Source organism: Pezoporus flaviventris, unplaced genomic scaffold (assembly GCF_033815535.1).
Source record: "Pezoporus flaviventris isolate CSIRO_AGI_PZ_B2104156 unplaced genomic scaffold, CSIRO_AGI_Pfla_v1 ptg000188l, whole genome shotgun sequence".
In the NCBI taxonomy this organism is placed as follows: Eukaryota; Metazoa; Chordata; class Aves; order Psittaciformes; family Psittacidae; genus Pezoporus; species Pezoporus flaviventris.
The window spans coordinates 750,174-775,262 of record NW_026892736.1 but is presented as its reverse complement, the minus strand read 5'-3'; the positions used below and the strand labels follow the sequence as shown (position 1 = coordinate 775,262).

The following is a 25,089-nucleotide window of genomic DNA, read 5'->3' as shown; positions in this document are numbered from 1 at the left end:
GTTTCCAATCTCACTGTCTCTTTCATCTTTAATGCTAAAAAAGGGAGCAGACACCTGCGGAGCTGCCATTTCTTTTTAACTCTTTGAGCTTTTCAGGTGGGAAGGTCAGAAGAAGGAAGAGCTTCCTCCACACCCTGGGTTTTTTACCAGCCTGGTGTTTGTTTTCACACTAGAAAAGCTTTGTAGATAAAGTTTATACCTGAATCCTCACTCATCTGCCTGAGACAATCTTCTTCCCACAATCCATAGTCTCCCTGTACCCACAAGGCGCCCTCACCCTGGGTCAGGGTGTTAAACTAGACAGAGAATCCACCACAGCAGCAGACGTGCTGGTTGCACGTACTCTTTGAAACCCCGAATCCTTCCCCTGTTCTTTGATGGGCTTTTCTGCCCTGGCAAAAGGAGATCCAGATGTGGGTCTAGTTCAAGCAGAGGTGATCGCCACATGCTGAGGGTCAGTCTGGTCCATCAGGCAGTGTCTCCCTGCGTCAAGCCATGTATTTTGCAACCTGTCTCCATAGGCAAAGCAATATCTGCCCTTTGTGGAGATGCCCTCTCCATCTCCTCTCCCCCCTGCTGCCTGGCTGGCCTGGATGCATTCACCCAGCTCCCCACCAAACACTCCCCTGGGATTTGCAGCAATAACAGTGCCAGCTGGTGGAAATCTTTTCCTTGACTTAACCACCTCCTGATGAGAAACGTTCCTGTCTGTTTGTCAGTCGGCTTCTCCCCACCAGCATGAGGTCCTGGCAGGGTGCCCCATCTCCATAACTCGCCCTGCAGCTTTCTCTGTGGGGTGAAAACAACTGGGCAAATTAAGAGAAGAAAAAGGATTCCATTGAAGACTTAAACACAAAGAGCTCACTTTTGGCTTAGGCAGCCTCTGAGCTGTAATTGCAGACTGACCGAGTGTTGTGGGCAAGTGTTGCTACACACTGCCCCTTTTCTTATGCTCATCCTTAGGCATCAACTGCTATCACCCTGGCCAGAAGATAGGACGTGAGGTTACTTGGACCTTGGCTCAGCTGCTGTGGCTGCTCTTTAATGTGGGCTTAGGTCTGTGTTTCTTCAAGTACATTAGAACTAGCTTGCAAGGACCTAGAAAGAGGTGAGCTGAAGCCTTCCCTTCCATGTTTTCCCTTCTGCTTATTTAGTTTAAGATTAAAATCGTGTATTTTATGGTGTTTGGTGTTTGTATTGTGTTAGTGCTGTGTTTGATGTTCTCTATTGGGTTTGTATCATGCCCCTCTTTTTCCTTGCTTGTTTTTAGCCTTAGAAACAGAAGCACTATACATTTCTAGTCACATTATCCAGCTTTCACGTGAACTAGAAGTTTTCCAGTCCCTAAGGTGAAAGGATAATTATGTTATCTCACCAAAACCCCCTTCTTTCTCCTAAAGGAGACTTCTGAGCAAATGAACACTTTGCTGCAACAAAGGTTTATAAATACTCTGAATAGAAATTGCTTCCCATTTCTTATTATCACCGTTTCACTCTGGTTTTAGTTCTGATTTCACAGCTGTCCTAGTTGAAGGAAACTATGGCAATAAACAAGGTTTAGAAGCCCTATACTGTATGTTAGTGATGTTACAGCAGCAAGTGCAACAAAATGTAGAAAATCTTATCAAACCTTAAAATCCACAATATACATCCAAGTTAGTCAGAAAAGGAATCAAACATCGCCTGTCCCTTTTTAATTCAAACACATAGGGTGGTTTTCTCACCCGGCTGAAGCTCGCTGTGCACCACTTAACTTGGGAGTTGTAGGGAATATTTTAGCAGCTGCTTCAGCCAAGTGACCTCTCCAGAGCTCTTAGTGGGGTGCGGGACTTTGTCTGTGGCCATTGTTTCGTTCTCCTTTCATTTAGCATCTCTTTCCTTTATGTTAGTAAAAGCACTGGGTGAGGGAGTGATGCTGCAAGGGGAGGTTTTAGGCTATTTTAATGCAAGCCAGAGATGGGGATAGCAGGCTGAAGGGTTGTGCAAGAGGCAAAACAGCTCTACCCACGTTACCTGAGCATGAAAGGGCTCAGAAAGAGCCCACAAAGATGAAAGAGGATTTGAAGCAAAAGCTTATAGTGCTTTTTCCCTTACAATACTATCCTGAGAGTTTTAAGGAGCTCTAATATAAATAAAGAATTGGGTTTCCCACATATTGCAGCACTTCATTATTAGAGAAAAATAGAGATGGACTAAGTGCAGATACTCTATTTATTCACAGCAGTTATTATTGGAGAACAGTGTTCACATATAAAAAAGATTTTTACTTCAAATGCTTCCAAGGCTTTTGAAGCAAATTTGGTTGCTAGCTTGATCAAATATTACTTGAACACAAATAAACCCTTCCTCTTAACATCTCTGCTCCTACCTTGTTTGCTCATAGTGCACCTTCTTAAAGGTTGAACACTGAGTGTGAAGCAGCTCAATCATTTTCCAGTACAGCATTTGGATGTTTTTCCTGGTATATCCTTTTCCAAACTGGAATGCAAGGAAATAATCACTGGAGGATATTTACTGTGAACAGATACCCTGGGTCTGGGTGCACACCAGCCCCCTGGAATTAGAGCAAGGCCAGTGCTCCAGCTGTTAACACCAGTCCATAGCAGCTGTTTGGGGAGCTGCATCCGTCAGATCAGGGCCACAATGGACCAGTTCTGCTCTCCTGCCTCTAGCAATTTGCAGCTGATGTCTTTATCCAAGGATGTTGCTTTGTATTTAATAACATGCAAGGAAGCTTCTCCCATTGAGCTGCCCAACTGCTTCTGCAGCTTGAATAAACTTTTCTGATCTTAGGATAAGGATGTGACATGGTGACACATGGTTTAGTGTGTGATGTCTCTGCCCATGGCAGGGGGCTGGAACTAGATGGTCCTTTCCAACCCTAACTATTCTATGATTCTATTCTATGATTCTACATGCCCTCCCCACACCTGCCTTTTCTACTCCTGAGTGAGGGTAATCATTCTTGCCTTCTCATGGGTGGCTTTGGGACTGTCTGTAAAGCCCCTTGTACTGATGGCATCATAGTTCCTCATGCAAGACAGTACATTTGAACTGCTGTTGGTGCAGAGAGCTGAGAACCAGAACCAGACCCATCAAGGTGTAGAGGTGAAAGGCTCAGGGCATGGCTGTGTGGGAGCAAGTTGGCATCTCCTCTGTCATGGAGCCCAGCACAGTCTCATGGTGGACCTGATGCCACTTATGTGTCTTGCACATTGGTCTTGTGGCCGGGAGAAGCAGGAAAAAATGGGAGAGCCCTATGGTCACAAAGAGAAAGGATGCAAGGAGAGATCTGTGGCCAGGAGGGCTGAGAACAATGGGGAGTCTTAAAATGCCATTAAAAGCAAAAGAAATGTTCACAATGGTATTGAGCCATTAGCAAGCTGAAATGGAACAAAAAAAAGGGTTGCTAATGATGAAGGCAGAAAAGTTCCCTAAGTATTTCTGCTCCATAGCTGGGAAGAGCCAGATAATGTAATCACAGCCTAGATGGTGAAATGCTTTCCATTCCAACAGTTACCCCCTAAGGGGCATTTGGGCAGCAGCTATTAATTCCTGACACGTCTGGATCTAGATAACTGCACCCAGGAGTTTTAAAAGCGCTGCCTGAGGAGGTCTGTGGAACGTTAATGATGTTTGTTTTCACTTGGTTTGGGTGGTTCTGAAAGATGAGGGTCCAGCCAATGTCATAACTGTGTTTTCCAAAAGGTAAATGGGATATCCTAGGAAAGTGTAAATCCGTTAATCTGGCATTAATCCCAGGGAAAATAATACAGAGTCTCACACAGGACGCAATAAATTAGGGGAAGGTCATTAATAGAGGAAGGAAATTAAAGGAGGATAACAAAATAAGAACAAGTAGTAATGCTGTTGAGTGAATTTGGTACCTTTTGTAAGTAACATTATTAAATTTTATTGAATCATAAGGCCTGATCTCATAGGCTTTGTCAGAAAGTTACTTGGTGCTTCAAGTTAGACCTGGGTTTAGTTTGAATTAGAGTTACAATAGAGTGGAAGACATTAAATGGCTTGCAACTAGCTAATGAACAGGATTCAAAGGGTAAGTGTAAAGGCAGTAATAAATGTAGTGGCCGTGTTTCCACTGGGGTTGGGCAGAAAGCATTTCCACCCTATTTAACATTTGAATTAATAACCTGAAGAAAACATACATTCACTGCTGATAAAACCTTCCAGGTGACCCAAAGTGCAGGGAAGTCATAAATGATGGAGGAAGGAATTGTGCAGTACAGAAAAATGTTGATTCTTTTATTGCCACGCAATGAGGGTGCATTTGAGCATGGCCAAGTATGTGAGTAGACAGCAGTAATCCATGGGCATGGGCTTTGGGAATTTTGGGGGTGTGGTGGGAATCATTTCAATTCGGGTTCCAGTTGCTGTTGGGTGACCGGAGGACTGATGTGCCCATGGCATGCAGAAGTAGTATGGAAACATGAAGTAGGAATGGGAGGATTGTGCTTACTATGGACTTAGTCCTTCTGAAACCAGAACTAGAGAATGGTTTGAAGTTCAGAGAGCCCAGAATGAATGTTAAAATGCAACTCAATCCCAATCTGTAAAGCCCCTATAGCGCAGCAAAGAGGGGTCTGACAGCAGAAGCCTCCTCAGAATAAACAAACCATTGCAAAACACAGTGGCTGGAGGGCGACAGACCAAGAATAAGGGATGTGAAGCAGGTTACTGAGACCTGAGTGAAGATTATTATACCAAGCATTTGATCAGATGCTGCTGGGCACAGATTTCTTCTCATCAATGCTGTACACTGAGACAATGGGAATGAATGACGGGGTACCTACGGCCCTCCATGAGAGGACTTGCAGTAGACTTAGAGAGGTGCAACAAGGTTTTGTCCCTGATGATAAAACCAGTGTTGCTACAGCACAGTTGAGATTTTCTTTCACTGAGGCATTTCTTTTGGGCAAAAGCAGGAGGTCACATCAATTTCTGACTGATCTCTGAACACAGGGCAGCAGATCAATGCTTGGCCCTCCATGGATGGCCAAGGAGATGCTGACCCCTAAAAGCATGCAGCCAGCCCTGGCAGGATCAGTTGCATTAGGAAATCAAAGTGACTCAACAGCAAGGACCATCAAAACAGGGCTCTTGTAACCCTGGTCCTCAGGTCTCTGTTCACTGTTGCCAAGGTTGCACAAGCTTTCCTGAAGACTGTTGTTCTACATCAAAGAGGTACTGGGTAAACAAGGGAAGTGGTGTATTTTCTCTGACAGATTGTGCTCTCACCTGGGCTGTCCCTGGCCCTTTTGCTGTGAAATGGTCTGATTCCATGAGTGTCTAAAACTCTGTTGAAGCGCTGCCCAGGCCCTATGAGTGCTGCCTATTATACATATATTTCCAACAACAACAACAACAAACCAAGCAGGAAACCTTTTTTTCTTTATGTTTTCCTTTCTCCCCCTAATCTCAGTCTCCCCTCTGGCAGGTTAAAGCCATTCCCCTTGGCCTGTCCCTACAGGCCCTTGTCCCAAGCCCCTCTCCAGCTTTCCTGCAGCCCCTTTAGGCCCTGGAGCTGCTCTCAGGTCTCCCCAGAGCACAGCAGAGGGGCAGGATCCCCTCCCTGAGCTGCTGCTCACACTCTGGGGGTGCAGCCCAGCACACGGGGGGGTTCTTGGCTCAAGCGCTCACTGAAGCCAGGTCATGGGTAGCTTCTCCTCACCCAACACCCCCAGTACTTCTCCTCAGGGCTGCATTCAGTCCATTCATTGCCCAATCTCTTTCTGGGTTTGGGATTGCTCCAAGTGAGAAAGCTCTTGCAAACACCATTAGCACAAACCAGCGTCATTCTGACTTAACATAGAAACCTTCCTGCAAGGAAGCCCGCTCTCAGCTTCCTCAGCTGGTGAAGCATCTCTTCTGGATCTCTCAGTTAACAAAGCTGGGAGTACCGGGCAACAGGATTTCAGAAACAGCATTAAAGTCACCCTAATGATTGGGCTAATTAACAAGCAATGGAGCCTGCCTCTGCTGGGACGTTTCCTCAGCCCTGTGGTTATTCATTATGGTATTTGTGATTTTCCGTCTGAGATGGCCTCAGAATTAGGGGGTGGAGATATTATTTCCTAGACACAGAATGGTTCCTGCTGTGCTTCAGAGGCGGCGGGGTGGGAACTGCATCAGACACTGTGACCTCCAGCTACAATGTGAGTCATGACAGACATTATCCTCTGTCTCGAGAGGAGAGCTTTGTCCTAAGCAAAAGATGGCCAAGTTCATGAGGGCCATGAAGCAGGTTGTGAAGGGGTGGGGAGGTACAAGAGGATGTTATTGTGGGTTGGTATTGAACAACGACCTGCCCTTGGCTCTTCTTGAATGCAAGAATGAGGAGATGTAAGTGCCCTGCAAACAACAGGAGAGCCCCGTTTTGAAGAGACAGCACGTGCTGCAAAGAAGTTTCCCTTCAACCTAAGTTGCCTATGGTCTTCTTAGGTCTTATTACTTGGGAGGCAAGGGAATCAGCTCTTTTCTCCTTGGTGTTTCCTACCAGAGCTTGTAGAGATCGAGTGAAAGAAAGCAAAAACTATGCCAACAAAACATGCTCTCACATCAGCACAAAAGCAAACAACACAACAGTCCTGTTCGTTGGCCAAGAAAAGGTCTGACATAGAAAGCCACAGCTTCAAGGTAGATTTCGATCCCATTCCCTCAAAAGGCTGATGGGCACCAAACTCCCCAAAATAACTTAATTCTGGGATAATCAGCGAGAAAGCTCTAGATTTATCCAAGATCAGAATATGGTCACAAGGTCTGATTGCTCCAGCTTAGTCCAGATATGGGATTTAAAACACAACCCAAACTTCGGCACAGTATCTACTGCCACATTGCTTGATTGTGTATAAAGCAAAGACAAACTTGTGGTTTCCGCTTTCACTCCTCTGACCCATTGTAGCTGAGAGATCTTGTATCACTGAGCAGTTATATTCCATTTTCTCCAGGGTAAGGCCTTACCCAAGATTCACCAAAGTCTACATAAAGACCTCGTGGAGGTCAGTCGATGTTAGACCTGATTGCACTAACCTGCTAGGACATCACTGCAGGACATGCTTGGAGTCCATAGCATCATATAACCCTAGAATGATTTGCGTTGGAAGGGACCTTAAAGCTCATCCAGTTCCAACCCCGTGCCATGGGCAGGGACACCTTCAACTAGAGCAGCTTGCTCCAAGCTCCATCCAGCTGGCCTTGTTCACTTGTTGTTTCCATCACCACTGGGACAGCTCTTGCTTTTGTTTGCTTATTGTTTGATATATGTGATTTCACAAATAAATAGGTAGAATCATAGAATAGTTAGGGTTGGAAAGGACCTTAAGATCATCCAGTTCCAACCCCCCCGCCATGGGCAGGGACACCTCACACTAAACCATGGCACCCAAGGCTTCATCCAACCTGGTCTTGAAAAGGTAAGATAAGAAGATCACAGTGAGAGTGTTAATACAGACATAAAAGCAGAGGAGAGAAATGGAACGTGACTATTGTTTGCAGGCAGATTAATACTGCATCAAACAGAAATGCTGTCAGATGTCTAAACCTTACGTAACATGTTTTGTGGTCTCTGCTTTCTGGGCCGTCACAAAGAGCTTTTGTCATCAACACCTGAAGGGTTTCTAGCTGCCTCTTCAAGCTTTCCTCAAGTAGGAACAGGAACGGCAGATCCAAATCTGCTTGACAAATTCTTTATTCCGCTGCTTTTTTTGCCTTTCTTTTCTTAGGGATAAGTGGTTTCTTTTAATAATGCTTAATCAACCCAAAACACAATAACATTCATTCAGCTTGAGAGATGCATCAGGCACTCAGAGCTTGCAGCTGCAGAGCTCAGGTTGGATGTTCAGCTCCAGCTGTGTCCTCAGTTTACTCCAGCATGGGGCAAGCTCTCTGGGATGGGAGACTTACCTTAACAGTGCCTTCTCCAGTACTGACATTTCAAACAAGGCCACTGAGCTCAGGGGCAAGAGATAGAAGAGGGTTATTCCCACCATCCCTTATTGACTGTTGTCTCCTTGTAAACGGTAGCGTCTTCTCTAAAATGTAATTGCATATTATAGAATCATATATGTAGAATCATAGAATCCCAGCCTGGTTTCTATTGGAAGAGAACTTAAAGCTCCTTCAGCTCCAACCCCTGCCACGGGCAGGGACCCCTTCCACTAGAGCAGCTTGCTCCAAGCCCCTGTGTCCAACCTGGCCTTGAACACTCCCAGGGATGGGGCAGCCACAGCTTCTCTGGGCACCCTGTGCCAGCACCTCAGCACCCTCACAGGGAAGAATTGGTGGAACAAGGGGCTTAGTCCTCGTTGGGAAAAGGGGGAAGCTCTTAGAATACACAAGTAATTCAGACAGTCAAAAAGAAACATGGCTAAGTTCACTCAGTTTGGTCTATGCTTCAAAGGCTTAGCAGCTGACGGCTGCAGCTACTTCTCTTTATCTCAGAAGCTAATCTCTTGGCTACTGAGAATATGCAGAACTTTTTGCTACTGAATTCAGAAAAAGAACCCCACACGTTGTGCTGGAACCTTGATAGACAATCTCCTATCAGTCATTGGGCACCCTTGGTTTGCAAACTGCCACAGATAGGGAATTCATCCTTTGCTTCATGAGCTTCTGCAGGTGCCACTGGGAGAAGGTTACACCTTCCCGTGTAACAGACATCTGCAAGTGTTGTCAAGAACATTTTCATTGTGACTTCCTCCTTTTGTATTTTTTCCTATTGGAAGCAGCTTTGGAATTACATTAAATCTAATGATGAAATTAAGATAACAGTGATCTCATTTGTTGACTCATTGAAAGCCCATGGCAGGGGGGTTGGAACTTGATGATCTTAACATCCTTTCCAACCCCAACTATTCTATGATTCTATGATTCTATGACAAATCTACATTCAGCCTTACATGACATTCTTCCATTTTGCCCGCGAAGGCTGGCATCAGAAGGTGCCCACACTGACACATTCAGTCAGCCTTGCTCCATGAGAGAACGTCTACTTGAGTTAATACAACAAAAGCAAGTTGGTTTTACTCTTGGGAGAAGGTGTGAGTTTATATAAAGTGCTGAAAGCTGGGTGTCTTTATTCACAGCCTTGACTAGGCTGCTGACTGGGACAGATGTTGTCAAAACACAGTCTTTCTGAAAGGTGATAAAAGGGAGAGTTTGGGAGCCACAAATGTTTCTCTGCCATTCACTGTTTCTCCAAAGTACATGGTGAAATTGCTTCTTTACTCCAATGTCAGGGTGTGCATCTTCTGTGCTCCTTGCCAGTCATTGGCCATGTAGCTTTTGCTTCCCTCCTGCTGGTTTTCCCAAGGATGGAGATTCAGCTGCTACCTATTTTGACAAATCCACCTGCACAGTCATATTCTTTCAGCATAAATGTCATCTTGGTCTCTTGATAGCACTGGCGAAGTTAATTCTATGATTCTATGATTGTCTTCTCAATGTTGTCCTATCAAGGGGCATGTGTTGATCCCATGCTGGGGAGATACAGTCAGCTGCTCCTCCAGGCTTTCTATTCTGCTTCCCAATTGCTTTTCTTCAGCTCTCACCCCACTGGGCTTATAGTGATGTGCTTTTAACACTATTGCTGTTACAGTGATGGAACAACCCACACGCTGTGTGTCTCCTGGTGCAGTCCAGCTCAAGCCAACCATGAATTCAGATGTGTTTCACTGTGAGCAGCATGAGGAAGAAGCTATCAGGCCTTTTTTGATTCAACTCAATGTCCATTTGTTGTTGTTATTGTTGTTGTAGGCCATCCTGATTTTCAGCTTCCATTTCCACGGCAAACTGCCTTGTGAAATAACTCCCAGCAGTGTGAAGACATTGACAAATGCCAGCACTGCAACAGAACAGCGTCACTACAGCTGGAGATTCTCTGGGTGTTTTATGTGGTTCATGGAGAATGCACACTACAAAACTGCAAAGGCTTTCTAGGAAAATGAAAGAAATGTTTTATATGGCACAGGGTACTCAGCGCATCCAGTTCTCATGGTCCAGAGCAAGTCCAGTTTGTGTGCATCATGCTCCTGTCTCACTTACAGCCTTGGCTCCATCTTGCCAACACATCAGCCAAGGTGAAATGCCACGTAGGGCATCCCAAAAGCCACATCACCAGCCTGTGTGGTGGGACATCCAAGTGGGGCTGGTCTGCTTCTGATGGGCCCAGGATACAGTGCAGACACAGAGCAGGACATCAATATCAAACTGTGTTATGATGGTACCACTTCCACTAAAGCAATGACAGCAAGGGGGGTGCAAGTGATCTCTGTGCTTTAACCCACTGAAATCCCTCCATAGAGTTTGGATCCTGGCTTAAAAGCCAAACTTCACCAAAACATCACACACAGACCTCCTGCTCCCATTCACATCTTGCTCCTGCTTACTGGCTAAGTAAGTAAGTACAATGCAAGAGCTGTAAGACTGCTTTATAGTGCATAACTAACTTCTAGAGAGGCTGTAGCTCACAACTCTGTCTTTAAAAACATATTTTACAGCCCAACACCCTTGATTTCCAGGAACTCATGAATAGAGAAGATATATTGTTCTTGGTAACTAAATAATATCGTTAGAACCGTTACGAATCCTGCAAAGATTATTCCTGTCTACCTAATTTAATCATGTAACAATGACTATTACTAACTTGCCTTGTGCTGTTGCCATTTGAGATTATGGCCCTGGATGCGTGGGTAGCTATTATATGATCCAGTTCTTGTAAATGTGCATTACCCTTAAGTGCTCAAGTGCCTGTCTTTCAGTTAGCTCCCTGAATTTACCCATTCCAGGGCACTATGGTGAAACTGAAGAAGAAAATGAGGAGTTCAGGGAACAGCAGAGAGATTAACTCCTGTCCTTGGCATATGGATTAGCGTCTCATGGCTGAGTTCTCACCTCTAGTCACACAAGAGATCCAGTTGAAGCTCTTCCTATGATCAACAATAACATCCCTCTGTGTGGCTTCTCGAGTGGCTATAAAAGGCTTGAACTCCTCAACAGCATGGTCACCCCTATGCGTCCTTAAGGAAAGTTATGTTTTTGAAATCCACAAGTTTCAGTTAATTTTGGCTCTGTACTCTCAGGCTCTTGTAGCACAAGTTGTCACCTTCTGAGGAGAAAAAGTGAATCCTTGTCTGTCCTCATTGTCAGATCTTGACAGTGTGCTCCCAGCCTTCACCTCAGAAATGTGCTGTATTGAGCGGACGGCACTCCCTTGTGCGGCTGTCTGACCTCCCCCTCCACACACAGCTTCATGTCACAGGCCTCATTTCCTTAGGAAACTGGTTTCTAGGGGGAGAAAAGTCCTCTACCCATTTCTCTCCTTCCTTGGTAAGGAAAAAACAGTGCATTTTTTCCCTGATCACAGATTTGAGCTGAGCCAGCCAAATCCATTGGAGTCCCACAAATAAAAAAGAATAATAAACATGAAGTCTGCTTTACTTTAAGGTGAAATCACTGTCAGGACAGTATCAGCCTCAGCAGAATATGTTTCATGCAGTCAAAATCCCTGCAGAGAACAGAGCAGGACTAGGGCTGGGGTTCACCCGGGTCTGTAAGGGTGACCGCTGAAGGAGCTTAATGTATTCCATCTCACTCTCATTTCTCCGCTGTAGTGGTGTTTATCCTCTGCGCTACAGGAGCAGATAACAGTAGTTTCTAGGCATCTCCAGCAGGAAACAATGGTGTTTCTGGTGTAAAGAATGAAAAATAGGAAACATTAGCATCCTCCTTTACTAATGCAATGGGGCACATAGGAGCATCCTGTGTGAACGTACATGTTATTCCCACCCTACTCTTCCCTGGTGTAACATTTTACTCCTTGTCCTGATTCCAGCAGAACCACAAGACTACTGATTTTCTGCAAGTTCCATTAGAACAGCTGAGCAGAAGTGGGAGACCACAGAAACCTCCTATGCACTCTTGCTCATATGGCACATCCTTGTGGATAGCAACACACATCTCCTCACCCCAAACCCATAGGAAAGCAGACATCTGTGTTCAGTTATTGCCACAGCTATTCGGTTTTGAATCTGGTTTTAAGTGAGAAGGGTTGAGGATGCCAGATTCTGCTCTGGATGTAGGTGTTCACATAAGAGCAGCTCAGGTACTCAGTTACCAAGACGTGTGTGATGGCATCCTCCTGCCTTCTTGAGCCGCTACATGTCTTCATTAAACACTAAATGAATGATGCTCCATCTTTCACACTGACAACACCTCTGTGGAGTTATTGCTTTTACTATCAAAAATAGCAAGACAGATCCCAATTAGGGGTTGTAAATGAGACCAGCCAGAGGAAATCCCACTTGATGGATGACCTGATCTCTGATTTGAGTCCTAACACGCTGCAGCAGAATGCTGGCACCAGTTGTGTTGTATAGTATAACCTAGCTGTCAGGGGCAACGTGTTTGAGAGCTGAGGTAATTTCCATGCTGGGTGGAAACTATTTTCACAGTGGAATTCTTGCATCTCATTAATTATGAGTGATTTTACAAAGCAAATGGGCTGGAGGATATCCCCTCCCCGTTCCTGGGCAGCGTGGTAGAGGTGTGCAGTCCTGGCTCTGTGCCTGCCAATGAGTCAGTCCCTGTAGAGATTTGCCACAAAAGAGAGTCACCTACAGAAAACGGGGGCTCCGATGGAACATCTCCTCCTAATTACCCAGGCTCACTGCAGCAGTTATACAGAGGGAGTAATAACACTATCCCCATCATTTCAGAGCTCTTTGCGAGCCCATGTATACTACCATACGCAAACCAACATGGATTTTGCTCTCCAAGAAGCCGTGCCATCTTCAGAGCCAAGATTGAACGATGGTCTTTAAGTAAGACCAGCTCCACACTGAGTATGGAGGAGATAAAGACATAGCAAATCATTTTCTTTTTAGTGAAAGGCTCTGATGAGAGGGGGAAGCCCTAATATCTGTAATTGAGCAAATCCAGATTACAGGTGGGTAAAGAGCAAAACCTGGCAACTTTAATGACGTTTTCTGGATTATTTTTTAGACCCAATGTAAGACCCAATATAATAACACAAGAGGGACGTGGAGCTGTCAGGGCAAGTCCAGAGGAGGCCACAGAGATGCTGTGAGGGCTGGAGCAGCTCTGCTCTGGAGCCAGGCTGAGAGAGCTGGGCTGGGGCAGCCTGGACAAGAGAAGGCTCCTGAAGGGGAGACCTGAGAGCAGCTCCAGTGCCTGAAGGGGCTGCAGGAAAGCTGGAGAGGGGCTTGGGACAAGGGATGTAGGGACAGGCCAAGGGGAATGGCTTGAACCTGCCCGAGGGGAGACTGAGCTGAGCTCTTAGGCAGAAGCTCTTCCCTGTGAGGGTGCTGAGGCGCTGGCACAGGGTGCCCAGAGAAGCTGTGGCTGCCCCATCCCTGGCAGTGTTCAAGGCCAGGTTGGACACAGGGGCTTGGAGCAAGCTGCTCTAGTGGAAGGTGTCCCTGCCCGTGGCAGGGGTTGGAGCTGGAGGAGCTTTAAGGTCCCTTCCAACACAAACCACTCTGATTTTATGAAGAAGCAAATGATGAATATTTGCACCTGGTAACATGAGGACTGTGTGACACAGCCCTATATCATATAGTACAAAAGAATGAGACAATATAATACAAAAAATGAAATAATGAAATAGATGCCATTTAATACAAAAGAGTGAGATTTACTGTCACTTGAGTAGGTATTTGTGTGTACGTTTTTTCTCCTCAGAAACTGGGATTAAAGCCTCTCCCTGAGATACAAAGTCTGTAATGATACTGACCAGTTGATTTTCATTTCTTTTAGTATGGTTCCTTGACATTTTCTATCTTATCAATATCTTGTCACTTTTGTGAGAGAAAGATAAAGAAACATGCTCTGATACCAGGACAAGAACCTTATTGTGGAGAAGTATCAGGAGTGTGGGGTTGTACCAGAAACCCTATATATAATCCAGAAAAACATCCCTTGGAATAGCACTGAAAAAGCAGGGAAATGAGAAAGAGCTAAATGCAAACTTAGCTGTATGGTCTAAACTTTCCTTGTGTATATATATAGGGAAATACATATTATATATATCATACATATATATATTTTTATATATATGTTATATATATATATACCTTCAGGTAGTTCCCCAAATATCCCAATTCCTTTGGGGATCTTTCCCTTTACTTATCACTAACTATAGTTCCTCTAAACCTCTCCCTTCCCTAAACAATACCCCTGTAGAAGAGGCCTGGTCAGCTCCTGCCTCCAGGTGAACCCAGTTTCCCCATCAGGCTGCCCAGCATCACTTGTGTAGCCTCCATCCCATCCCATCCCAGTTCCCTGTCCCACCCCAGTATCTGCTGTGTTTTCAAACCCCATCCCGTGGAGCAGCAGTTAACCCATCACCACTGCCTCATCAACAACCCATCAAGCTGAACATCTCCAGCTACTCCTCATTGACACATCACCACTGCCTGGAGGAGAGATGCTGTCTGGCACACCAAGTACTTGAGTTTAACCTCCCCAGGCAAGTGAAGCCTGGGCTGTTGGACCACTGAGTTTAACCCAGTGAGCTGAAGAGCTTCCCGCACCATAAAGTGTAAATTAGCTTATAGGAAACAGCTGAGGGTAAAGGCTAGGGTGGGTGGGGAGGAAGATAACCTCATTAGAGGACCTGGCCACCTTACCCTGTGCCCTTTTTTCTTCTCTCGTGGTGGAGGGCAGCCCTTTCTCTAGGGCTTGTGGTGGGGTGATGAATGGGGTGGCTCCTCTGGGAGTCAGCAGGAAAGGGGGAGAAGGAGGGGGCTGCATCCTCCATCTCCTGAGCCCTGGGAAGATGAAAACTGAGTCAATAGAGGTTCTGATTGATGAAAACGGGTTTTCTGCCCAGCAAGGTAAGTTGTGCCTTTTGTCTTTTGCTGTTTTCTTGTCTTTTTGTGGCTGGTTTAACTCAAGGGAGACAATAGAAGCGATGCAGTGAGCGTTTGTGTTTTGTGTGAGGCTGGTAGAGCAAGTGGAATGCTGTTGAACAGCCTGGTTAAAGGGCATCTGGTTTCTGGTTTTGTTTTGTTTTAAAGGACTTGGGGAGTTTTAATGTCTTTTTGAGGAGCCCTGTTTGTCTGTGGTGCCTTTCCTGAGAACAGCAATGCTCAGGGGTCATCGTAGAGGCCTCACTGTAAAGGGAGGAGAGTGAATGGGCAAAGCTGTGGGATGATGTGAACCAAAGGAAGGGACAGAGGTGAGAAGTAAATTCTTTCCCTTGAATACAAAGGATGACGTAGGGGATTGTTCATTCAATTATTATTAATCTTCTAATATTAAGTTGCTATTAAAAACCCCCTCCCTGTTACGCATCCCACAACTGACTTGTACTCTTAGCTTATAAAAAGCCATGGGCAGAGAGGTTACACCACAGCCTGGGAAGTGGGGAAGCCAAGGTGATGAAAGGCTCTGTCTCTTGTCCCTTAAGTGGTGGCATCTCTAACTGTGCTCTTCAAGAGAAAAGGTGGCTATTGCCAACAGCTCCTGGCTTGCTGCTCTTCAGAGGAAGAGCCAACAAAGCTCCTTGTGCCTCCTGTGGTAGCTTAAGCTTGTGGACAGGGTGATGTACGAGCTGTTTGGGTTAATGCTAAGATTTTCCTCGCTGGGAGAAGTTAAGTGTATGGGTTGGAGACCAGGCAATGGTGGTGCTTGGGGGTTTCACACAATGCCCAATGAGAGCCTGGGCTGGAGGGGTATGAAATAAACTGAGTGTGAAAGGAGCTACAAGCCCTTGGTCATCAGGGATGAGGCCACAACCTGTGTGATGCTGTGTTGGGGGCCTGGCACAGCTGCCTTGGGAGACAGAGATGACAAAGCTATGGGAATGGACCCTGTGCAGTGATTGTTCCTCCATCCACTTATGGGAGCAGCCCTTGGGCTGTGCATGTTACCTCTGGCTGAAGAGCCACCTTTATATGAATACTGATGGTAGGGCAATGGGGAGACTCATTGTTCCAAGAGTGATTCTCTTCCTTTATCTTGATGAGAAGAAACAATAAGTAGATCTTGGTGGGTGAGGTTACTCCTGAAGAGAAAGAAAGAGGGATGTGGGTAACCATGAGGTGGGATCTTGTATGTAGGTGACATGAAGGGGATTGAATGTCTGGTCCTTTCTTTAATACATACATCAGGTCTGGGGTACAGGCAGCTGAGATGAGCTCAAGGGAAAATGTTCTGAAGTATGCAACGAGATGTCTAGGAAAATGCCCTCAACCCCTGAGGTTGCTGTTGATGTGGGGTGCTTTCCTACCTAAAACCTTGTGATTGTAGCTGGTGGGCTGCTGTTTGTGAGAGGCTCAGATGTGTCTTGGCACATAGTAGTTAATTCAGTCACCTGCTGAACCCACCTGTGTGTCACTCCTGCTCTGGAGTTCAGATGTACTTTGCAACCCAGGCATCCAATACTTGTTTCTGCTGCTTACGGCTTGATTACAGGGTAACAGCTGTGAAAGGAGGCACTTTGCCTCCTTCCCAGGGGATCTAGGTATACCGCTGTGCCCTCTGCTATTGTAGGGGAGAGGCTATAGAGGAGCAAACTGTCCTCCTTGGAGCTGGAAAACTTCTCTCTGCATGGCCCTGGGAGACAATGTGAGACTGAACTTCCCCACAGTTTAATCTTTAAAGCAGTAATCTCATTTGCTGAACTGAGACATGGAACTGACCCAGAATATGACAATTGCCTCCTGTTCCTTGCAGCAAATAGGAGCTGCAGTTCAGGAGCTGAAGGCCCCTGTTATCTCCCTCCTGATGAATGTCTCCTGTGATGCCATATGCTGTCCCTGTAGATCAAGCTACGGGGTGGGACTCGCATGGGAGCCCCACGGAAGACTCTGGGGAGCAGAGAAGACATTTCCCTTTCATAAATCAATTGGTCGTGATAGAAGAGCTCCCTTTGGGGAAGCAGTGGTTGGGAATCTTCTAATGAAGTGTGCCCCGCCAGGCTCCCCTTCCTGGGAAAGCCATGGTTCAGTGGGTGCCTTTCAACTCTGAACTTCACAGTTCTCTGGTATTTGAAGGTGCCATTAGCTGGAACTCTATTCTACTGCAAGTGTTCCTCTAAAAAAGGACCGGCACTTAAAACTTCAACTCAGACTTTAAAATCATCCTTTCTTTCTTGATGGGATGAGATGCATCATCTGCTTGGTCTGCAAGTTGCATTCCTGTTTCCCTGGTTGCCCTTTGTCATCCATCCTTAAAAAACCAAACCCTAAATCCTCTGTTATTTAACCCACTGACCAATCTTGACTGTGTTTGGTGGGAGTAGGCAGCCTGGAGGTTTTTTGGTTCCTTGTTCTGACCACTTCTGTAATTATTATTTCTAGTAAAATGGGAATCTTCAGTTCCCAAAACCTGCCAGCAAAGGAGAGGGGGGTGGAAACTGGAGTTGGTTTCTTTACTACATTCTGGTTTGCAAACCTAGGGAAGGATTTCCCATGTCAGAACCAAGGGCAGATGCTCTAAACCTTCTTGTCTGCATTACCTTGGACTGATGTGTAGTGTCTTGAGATTAGCTTGAGGGAGAAACGGACAGGATGCTTGTTTTGCCTTATAGGATAAGAGTGAGAAGCACTGGATAGCCTCTGGATTGGGGTGTTGGTACCCTGTCTGGGTAAAAATGGAGGATGGTGTTCTTGTGAGGCCTCAGGTAGATGGTTTTGGGGGAAAAACTAGCCACATCCTACTGCTTATAATTGAGAAGTGATAATTTAATCAATTGGGCGTTTGACCCTTCATCCCAGTGACCAACCTAAAGTACAACTACTCAGTCAGTCAGTGCCTTAGAGGGTTCAGCAGCTACAGTTACCTGCCCAAAGCTTCTACTTCGCACAGGTATATGCACGTAGAGTGAGCTGCCCTTTGCCAAACCCTTGTTCAGTCCCATAATTTACTGGTATTGATGTAGAACTGACAGTTCAAGTTTCCCCCCCTCATCAGAGTGCAGGGTCAGAATCAGGTGAAGTAAGATATAATGTTAATCATCCCATCTGCATGCTCATGGCAGGAATTGAGGTAAGGGACATGCTGATATCCTCAACCATACAATATATATGCTAATGTAGGAGACTGAAGGGTGATGTGGGCTCCAGCTTAGCCATAGGCTTCTCCTGGTCTTGGTAGGGGACAGACTTGCATAATACAGAGGACAGGAGGGGTTCCCGTTGTCAGAAACAGTGCCTACACTTAGATATTTCCTTGTGCCTGCTCAACATCTCTGGTGTTGCACCTTGGACGGGTGCGTGGTATCTGAGATCAGCTTGGAGAGAAACAGAGACTCTTCATAGAGCAAAACATCAACAGGATGTTTGGAGAGAAAGAGAGACTCTTCATAAAGCAAAACATCAACAGGATGTTTGATGTTTTGCTTTATAACATTAGAGTGAGAAACACTTAATAGCCTCTGGTCTGGGATATTGGTGGCCTCTGGGTAAAAATAGAGGTTGGTATTCCTGTGAGACCTCAAACAAATGATGCTTGGGGGGGGGGAACCAAACCACATTGTGCTGTTCATCATTGAGAAGTGAGCTCATAGTTCTTTTTATTTTCTTTATCTTTTGGTTTTTATATTTTTATTTTTTAAATAAAAAGATATCTTCATCATTTAATTTTTTAAAGGGGGGTATTCCCCAGGGGAAAGCTCTTTTGTGGAATGAAGGTTGCTGTGTTGTAAGGTGTTGTAGCTAGCTCCTACTGACCTCCATGAACCTACTGAGAGGGTATGGATGTACTAGGTATAATGGCTCAGCAGTACTCAGTGAGGAAGCTATGTGGGTGCAACATCCTTCAGCCACACACCTGGTGTATGGACAAGAGGATATGCTGTTGGGAACTGAATCTGCTCTGTAAATGCTATGATAAAGCAGCTGGAATGGTCTTCACTCATCTCCATCATAAGCCCTGGCAAGGGGCTGATTCATTCTCATATCTGGGGTTTACTGATCTCACTGTGGCTCTTTCTAGAAGCTCTGGTGCAGTTGGAATTAATGGATGTAAGTTCCCAGAACAAAAACACTTACATCAGCTGTTCCCATGAAACGGAATTAAGGCCAAAACCTCCAGATGTCACGCATTGGGGTTGTTTTATCTTCATTTGACTATAGGAACTCTTCCTTCACAATTCTCAGCTAATGAATAGAGCAAAAGGCAGAAATCTGCACTGGGTTATAAAGAAATGAATGTGTTTTTAAAAGCATAATGCATGTTGACATGGGTGTGTTAGGGCTTGTGGCTGTATCCATCTAGGCAAGGGGTGTATTAAGAACACATGGAAGCTGTGAGTGGTGCCTGGATGGCCAATCTAAAATAGCCTATAGGTATTCCATCTGAAACATCCGTTCTCAGCATGTGCAGAACATCTTTGCTGATGGCAGCTCTCCTCCTGCGGGTGGTACTTGTGCTGTCGTGCTCTTGCTCCCGCCGTGGCAATGTGATGTGTGTCTAAACCCGTTAGCTGGAAGACTGACTGGTCAGGACCCGCTGCTCCTGCTGTGAGAACATCTTGATTGCTGGCTTCCTCATGCTAATCGAATCAAGCTCTTTGCTTAATTTAATTGAAACAAAGAGGGATCTGATATGTGGCATCTGTCAGCAACTTCAGAAGGAGGTAGGGATGCAATTTGTGTGGTAGGCAAGAGCATTTGAAGTATTTCCTAGAATGCCATATTTCATGGGAAATGCCTTTAATTGGGTTTGGATATTTCCATGCTTCCTTACCAAGACTGCAAGTGGGTTGCTCAGCTTGATGCCAGGATGGAACAGCTCCTTTGTCAAGTTAATGAAGAAATAAGCTTTTATAAAATAAAACTATTACCTGGCTAAGCTTTCTGTTTCCATAGTTGTCTTCTTCAAAATGTGTTCAGTGTACGTTAAACATGGTTATTATGCAGGTATATAATTATACATGTGTAATTGGTAATGAAAAAGTCACAAAGCTTTTGCAGCACAAGGCTACTGCAAACATATAAAGAGGGGTTTAGAGGAGGGGAGGTTGAGGGGTGATTTTCCTACTCAGAGTGTTGACTGGAATTGGAGCCAGTGATACAAGGAGGATGAAGGCTGTGAAATGTTAACACCCTGGTTGGTGGATGCCATTGGAGGATCCAGCTTCTGCTCTTGAACATGGTGGTGGTGCAGAATTGAACTGCGTAACAACTGCCCCCAGTTGCCTTCCTGGTTTTGGTGTAGGGCAAAAGGAAAACTGAGGCTTTAGCTCCCTACAAAAGTCTTTGAAAAGCCTCAATTAAATGGGTAGCATGAGAAATGCTGCTCATATACCTAAGCAACTTCTTGTTCTTAGATGAATGGAAGACTTTGAGAGCAGAGGGACTTGCAGCTCTCATGGCTGGTGAACGTGTTGCTGGTGGATGTGGTGTATCTGTCCCACCAGCCTGAACTTGCATGGTCTGTGATGTGTGCCAACCATCCTCAGTCATTGAGCATGAGCCGAAATTGAACTTGAATGTATTGAGCTTTGCTTGGAATGAAGTATGTGCAACGACACGTGCAAATGCCTAACTGAATGTGGATTCTTCATAAAGCTGGTTCAAGTGTTGCTTCCCTAATGCTTCTGTACTTGATGCCTCCTGATGCAGGGCTGAGAGATGCTGGTCTGTGGATGAGGATGGTAGAGTAGATACAGGAAATGAAGCTTTGTGGTGGGCAATCAAAATGGGTAAGTTACATGGCAGTGCTGGCTGCACAACATGAAAGGATGCAGGGGTGAGAGGCTGGTGTGATCAGAGCTTGGGAGGCTGCAGATGGGCAGATCTGCAGATGAACTCCTCAGTTTACCTGCACCAGCAACCCTTTCCCCCTCCATGCACTCATTTTGTGATGTTCACGTCTCTTTAAAACTGCAAATGGTACAGGCTCTTTGCATGCTGATTTAAGTTATTGAAAGGAAAATGTCAGATAACTAGTTCATCTAGTTGAAATTTCCCTGCTGATTGCAGGGGGGTTGGAGTAGATAACCTTTGAAGATCCCTTCCAACCCAAACCATTCTGTGATTCTAATCATACTTCAGTGGTAGAGTAGTGAGAACCCTGACTGGGATGGCTCCATTTGTCTTGCTACTTCCAGGAGTGCCTTGCAGCTTTGTCAGCTCAGGCTGCCTGGTGTTTGAGGTCACTTGCACGCTAGAACAATGCGTGAACTCGTATTTGTTTTAACCCAGGCCGGGTTGTTGGGAGCTCCTGTTTCTCCTCTTAACCATGCAAATGTTTTATGAAGTGAGTATAAAGTCAATAAACACTTCCTGTTTAATGTCTGCCTTGCTGCCTTATGAAAGATGCTTTATAAAAACATCGGATCTCTCGCCCGGCACACGGCTTATCTCTGGTTCCCCGCTAAGCACGCTATCAAAACTCATCTAGTAGGGAGAAAATAGCCCAACTGAAAGAGAAAATAAACTTGTGTCTTCCTCTCAGCGATGCTGAATAGATGATGCACTAACACAGCATATTGAAATTGCTCTGAAATTGGGTTCTGGAGCCAGCTGGGCTTCAAATCCTGATGGAAAAGCTCATGGGGAAAGCTGGACTGCACCTAGTGAGGAAAGGGAGCACCCAGCTTGTTTCTCTCTCGCTGCTGTTCAGTGTGACAAATGAAATCTGAATAATTACTATGTAAACTGAGGGCAGTTGTTGAATCTGAGAGGGCTGAAAAAATATGTGCTTTTCAGCTCTGTTTGCTCTGTTGCCGATGTCGATCTGCGTTGATCGTGGTTGGCATCTTAATAGCGTGGAATACGGCAAGCGTTCCTATTCAAAGAGGTAGGCAGGTTCCTGGTTTGCATGACTTTGCAGAGTTGTGTTTGGCACAGTCAAATCTGGCACAGGCTCACGGCTGGCAACAGTCTGATACCAGCAAAGAGCTTTGTGCTGCCAACGTCCGTCTGCACTTGGCCAAGGCAACCCTAGGCCAAAGGTGGGTGCAGGTATAAATGAGGTGATGCAGATCAGAACCTTGTCTTTGCTCTTCCTTTTGTGTGAGCTGTTGGCAGGTGTGTCTAGTAGGTATTGGCTTTGAGTTTGCTCTGCTTGTGTGTGTGTATATATATATATGTGTGTGTGTATATATATAATATATATGCATTATAAAAAAAAACTTATTTTTAATTATTCCCAGACCTCTGTAGTACTATTTTTACTTGAGTGGAATGGCTCCTGTGGGAGATGTTATTCAAGCTTTTACTCTGCTCCATCACGTGAAATATCACCGCACAAATGTAGCTAACACATAATCTATGAAGCAAGGAAGATGACTTGGTGAAGGAAAACACTGATAATTCCTTTTCCTTAGTGGTTGTGTGTATGCTGGTATCATATCTTAAGATGGCAGTGATTTGTTTCAAACTGTCTGATCCTCTGGAAGATATTTCATGACAATAATAGGATAGCAGCTGGATGGGGCTTGGAGCAACCTGGTCTAGTGAAGATGCCCCTGCCAGTGTCAGGGGTTGGAACTGGATGAGCTTTAAGGTCCCTTTCTACACAAACCACTCTGATTCTTTAAGATTCTTTATTCTGTGCAACCTCAGTTCTGATTTGCAGGGCTCCTGCACCATTGGCTGTCTCTGCTCAGCAATTCTAACTTGACTTGTGTATTCAAACAAGGTTAAAAAGGACCCCAGCCTCACAGCTGCCTGTAGCTGAGATACTAGTAATGGGATGTGGTGAATTTAAAAGTCAGGTTTATTCTTCCTCCAGGTTCTTTTCCTTTCTCCACCTAAAGCTTGGAATATATAACTCAGCCTCTTGTGCTCCTATTGCAGCCTGGACTGCTGAAGAAGTTATGCCTGCAAAGTTTAGTTAGGGCAAACCTAGTTCTCCCATCCTCTGTGATATTTCTGACTCTTCTTCCAGTAGGCAGCTGCACTGGATGTGCCTTTTCCCTCGCAAGAGAGCCCCTGCTGTTCAGCTACAATGATTGCTCTGATGAGACCTTACAGGTAATGTCCTCTGTGTTTTGCCCTGCGTGGGAGAGGCTGAGTGGAGATGAGTTTAACAAGTAGCCTCTAGCACAAATGCTGTTTTATTGCTCTAAAGCTCCTTTGTGCCATTATAATTAAAAATAAAGGTCAGGCTTAAGATAATGCCTCCCACTCTGAATGTGTTGTATCATAAAAGTGGACAGGCTGTGAACAGACAAGGCAGCAAAGCTGCTGGAGGTGGAGCTGTCAGGCTGATGTTGCTGTGCATGCATGACTGCTTGCTGGCTTATGCAAATCTGAGCTTGCATTGGGCTCTCTGGTTTCAGAGCCTCTCAAATAGGTTGGAGATGGCTCCCTGCCTCTGAAGTGCACATGAGGAAGGCTGCTGATAGGTGCTGACAACATCCCATCCCTTGCCAGGGTTAGTTATATGCAGCCGTGGTGAGTCTGGATAGAGAGAATCTGATTCCCCCTTTGGATGTGGTGAGGTCACAGTCAACAGACACCGTGTTTCACAACTCCCATCTCAACAGCTCCCAGTCTGAAGGAACTGGGATGTGTGATAGCTGGAGCCTGAAGAGGATTGCTTCCTTTTGAATGGCTCTCGGTGCAGATACAATCTGCTGTTGCTTTTGAAACGGCTTGCATGACAGCAGAGAAATGTTTTGGTCCCTTTCCCACCTGGAGGGAGGGACCGAAGTGGATGTGCTTAATGCATCATCTGGCTGAGGCTCCTGTGTTCCCTGACGCCTTTAGGTGATAAGATCTGGTAGGTAGGCTCCAGAAACCCTGCAGGGAGTCCTAGCTAGCTGCCCTTGCTGGCATCCAGTTTGCCAACTGCAGCGCTATAAACCAATGCCCAAGAGAGCAGTGGAGAGTGGCTCCAGGACAGAAAAGAAGCCACAGTCTAGCCTTGGTTAACACTTTTCTGTTTCATGTCTGTGTTCACAGCAGCCTGCAGTTAGGCTGCTGTTTGTGATCTTTGCTCTGAGGCTGTGATGCTCCCAGTGTGACCATAAGCATCTCCAGGGACCCACTCTCCTCTCGCCTGAGAAGGCTGCTGAAATCTCAGCTGAATACATTTGGTTTGATGGGGGGGGGCACAGTTACCTTGTCACTGCTGCTGAACTCGGTGGTTGTAGGCTTTGAAATGCAAGTCACGAAGACAGTTGAAAGGAAAATACCAGCATGGGTGTAGCTCTTTCTTTGAAAGACCCCTCTGTTTTTCATTAGTGTTCTGGGGCTCTATAAATCTCTGTCGTTAAAAGCCTTGAGGTGAGACAGTGGACTCCTGGTGGTAAAAGTATAGTCATGATGGCAGTAAGAAAGTACATGTTTTGCTGCTATGCCTTGGTTAAGGCATACAATACGGCAAGGGGAAGCTGTTCAAATGCTTCTCAATCCAATAAGCCACTGCTGTGTAGAGTCTGTTTGCAGGGTATGCCTTGGCTTGAGGTACTTGGGGGGCAAACACCACTAGTCCAGATACGTGGTCCCTTACTGAGTGGTCCTCCCCTATCCCCAACATTCCTTAGCAGACTAACCAGTGTTGCTTGCATCTTACAACTAGAATTGTCATCCTGGAGTGAAAATGGGGGGAAGCCAAAATACACATTAAAACCCTCAAATGAACAAAAATCCCACACTAAAACTAACACACACACCCCCAGCTTTGCTGTGTTCTCTGCAAAAGGACTGCATTTTCTTCCTCTTGCTCTCCCAGAGTATTGCGTGTTGTCTGCCTCTGATTGCTATCTCCTGGCAGGCAAGTCAGGGTTTCCTTTGAGTTGGCTGGGTTTGGGAGCTGTAGTTCTGCAAGGAAATCTTGTGACTGGCAGCTGTCAGAAATGCCACTTGCTTCACGTTTGAGTGCTCGGAGGTGGAAGAGCTGGCATGGGAAGGGGTGTGTGTGCTGTATCTGTCTGCAGTCCTCATAAGAAGAAGGTTAGGAGGAGATGAATGAGATGAAACAGAGGGTGTTTGATGGGGCTTTAACAGAAAACGTGTATATTCCATTTCAGCCGTGAATCCCAGACTGGTTTGTGTTGGAAGGGACCTTAAAGCTTATCCAGTTCCAAACCCCTGCCATGGGCAATATGCAATTCAGTCACTCCAGTCTCACCTCAAGAGTTACCCATAC

The 25,089-nt window shown here is 45.6% G+C and overlaps 1 protein-coding gene across 3 annotated transcripts in view; it reads left to right on the top strand.

Annotated features, from left to right (window-relative positions):
• The first annotated feature begins 14,662 nt into the window (after window positions 1–14,662).
• Window positions 14,663–25,089, top strand: part of SLC4A11 (solute carrier family 4 member 11) — a 144,155-nt gene continuing 133,728 nt past the window's right edge. For all 3 annotated transcript variants that reach the window (XM_061441086.1, XM_061441087.1, XM_061441085.1), the window contains exon 1: window positions 14,663–14,873. In XM_061441086.1, the coding sequence (XP_061297070.1) occupies window positions 14,732–14,873 (142 nt within the window). In that variant the 5' untranslated portion in view covers window positions 14,663–14,731. The remainder of the gene's footprint in view (window positions 14,874–25,089) is intronic.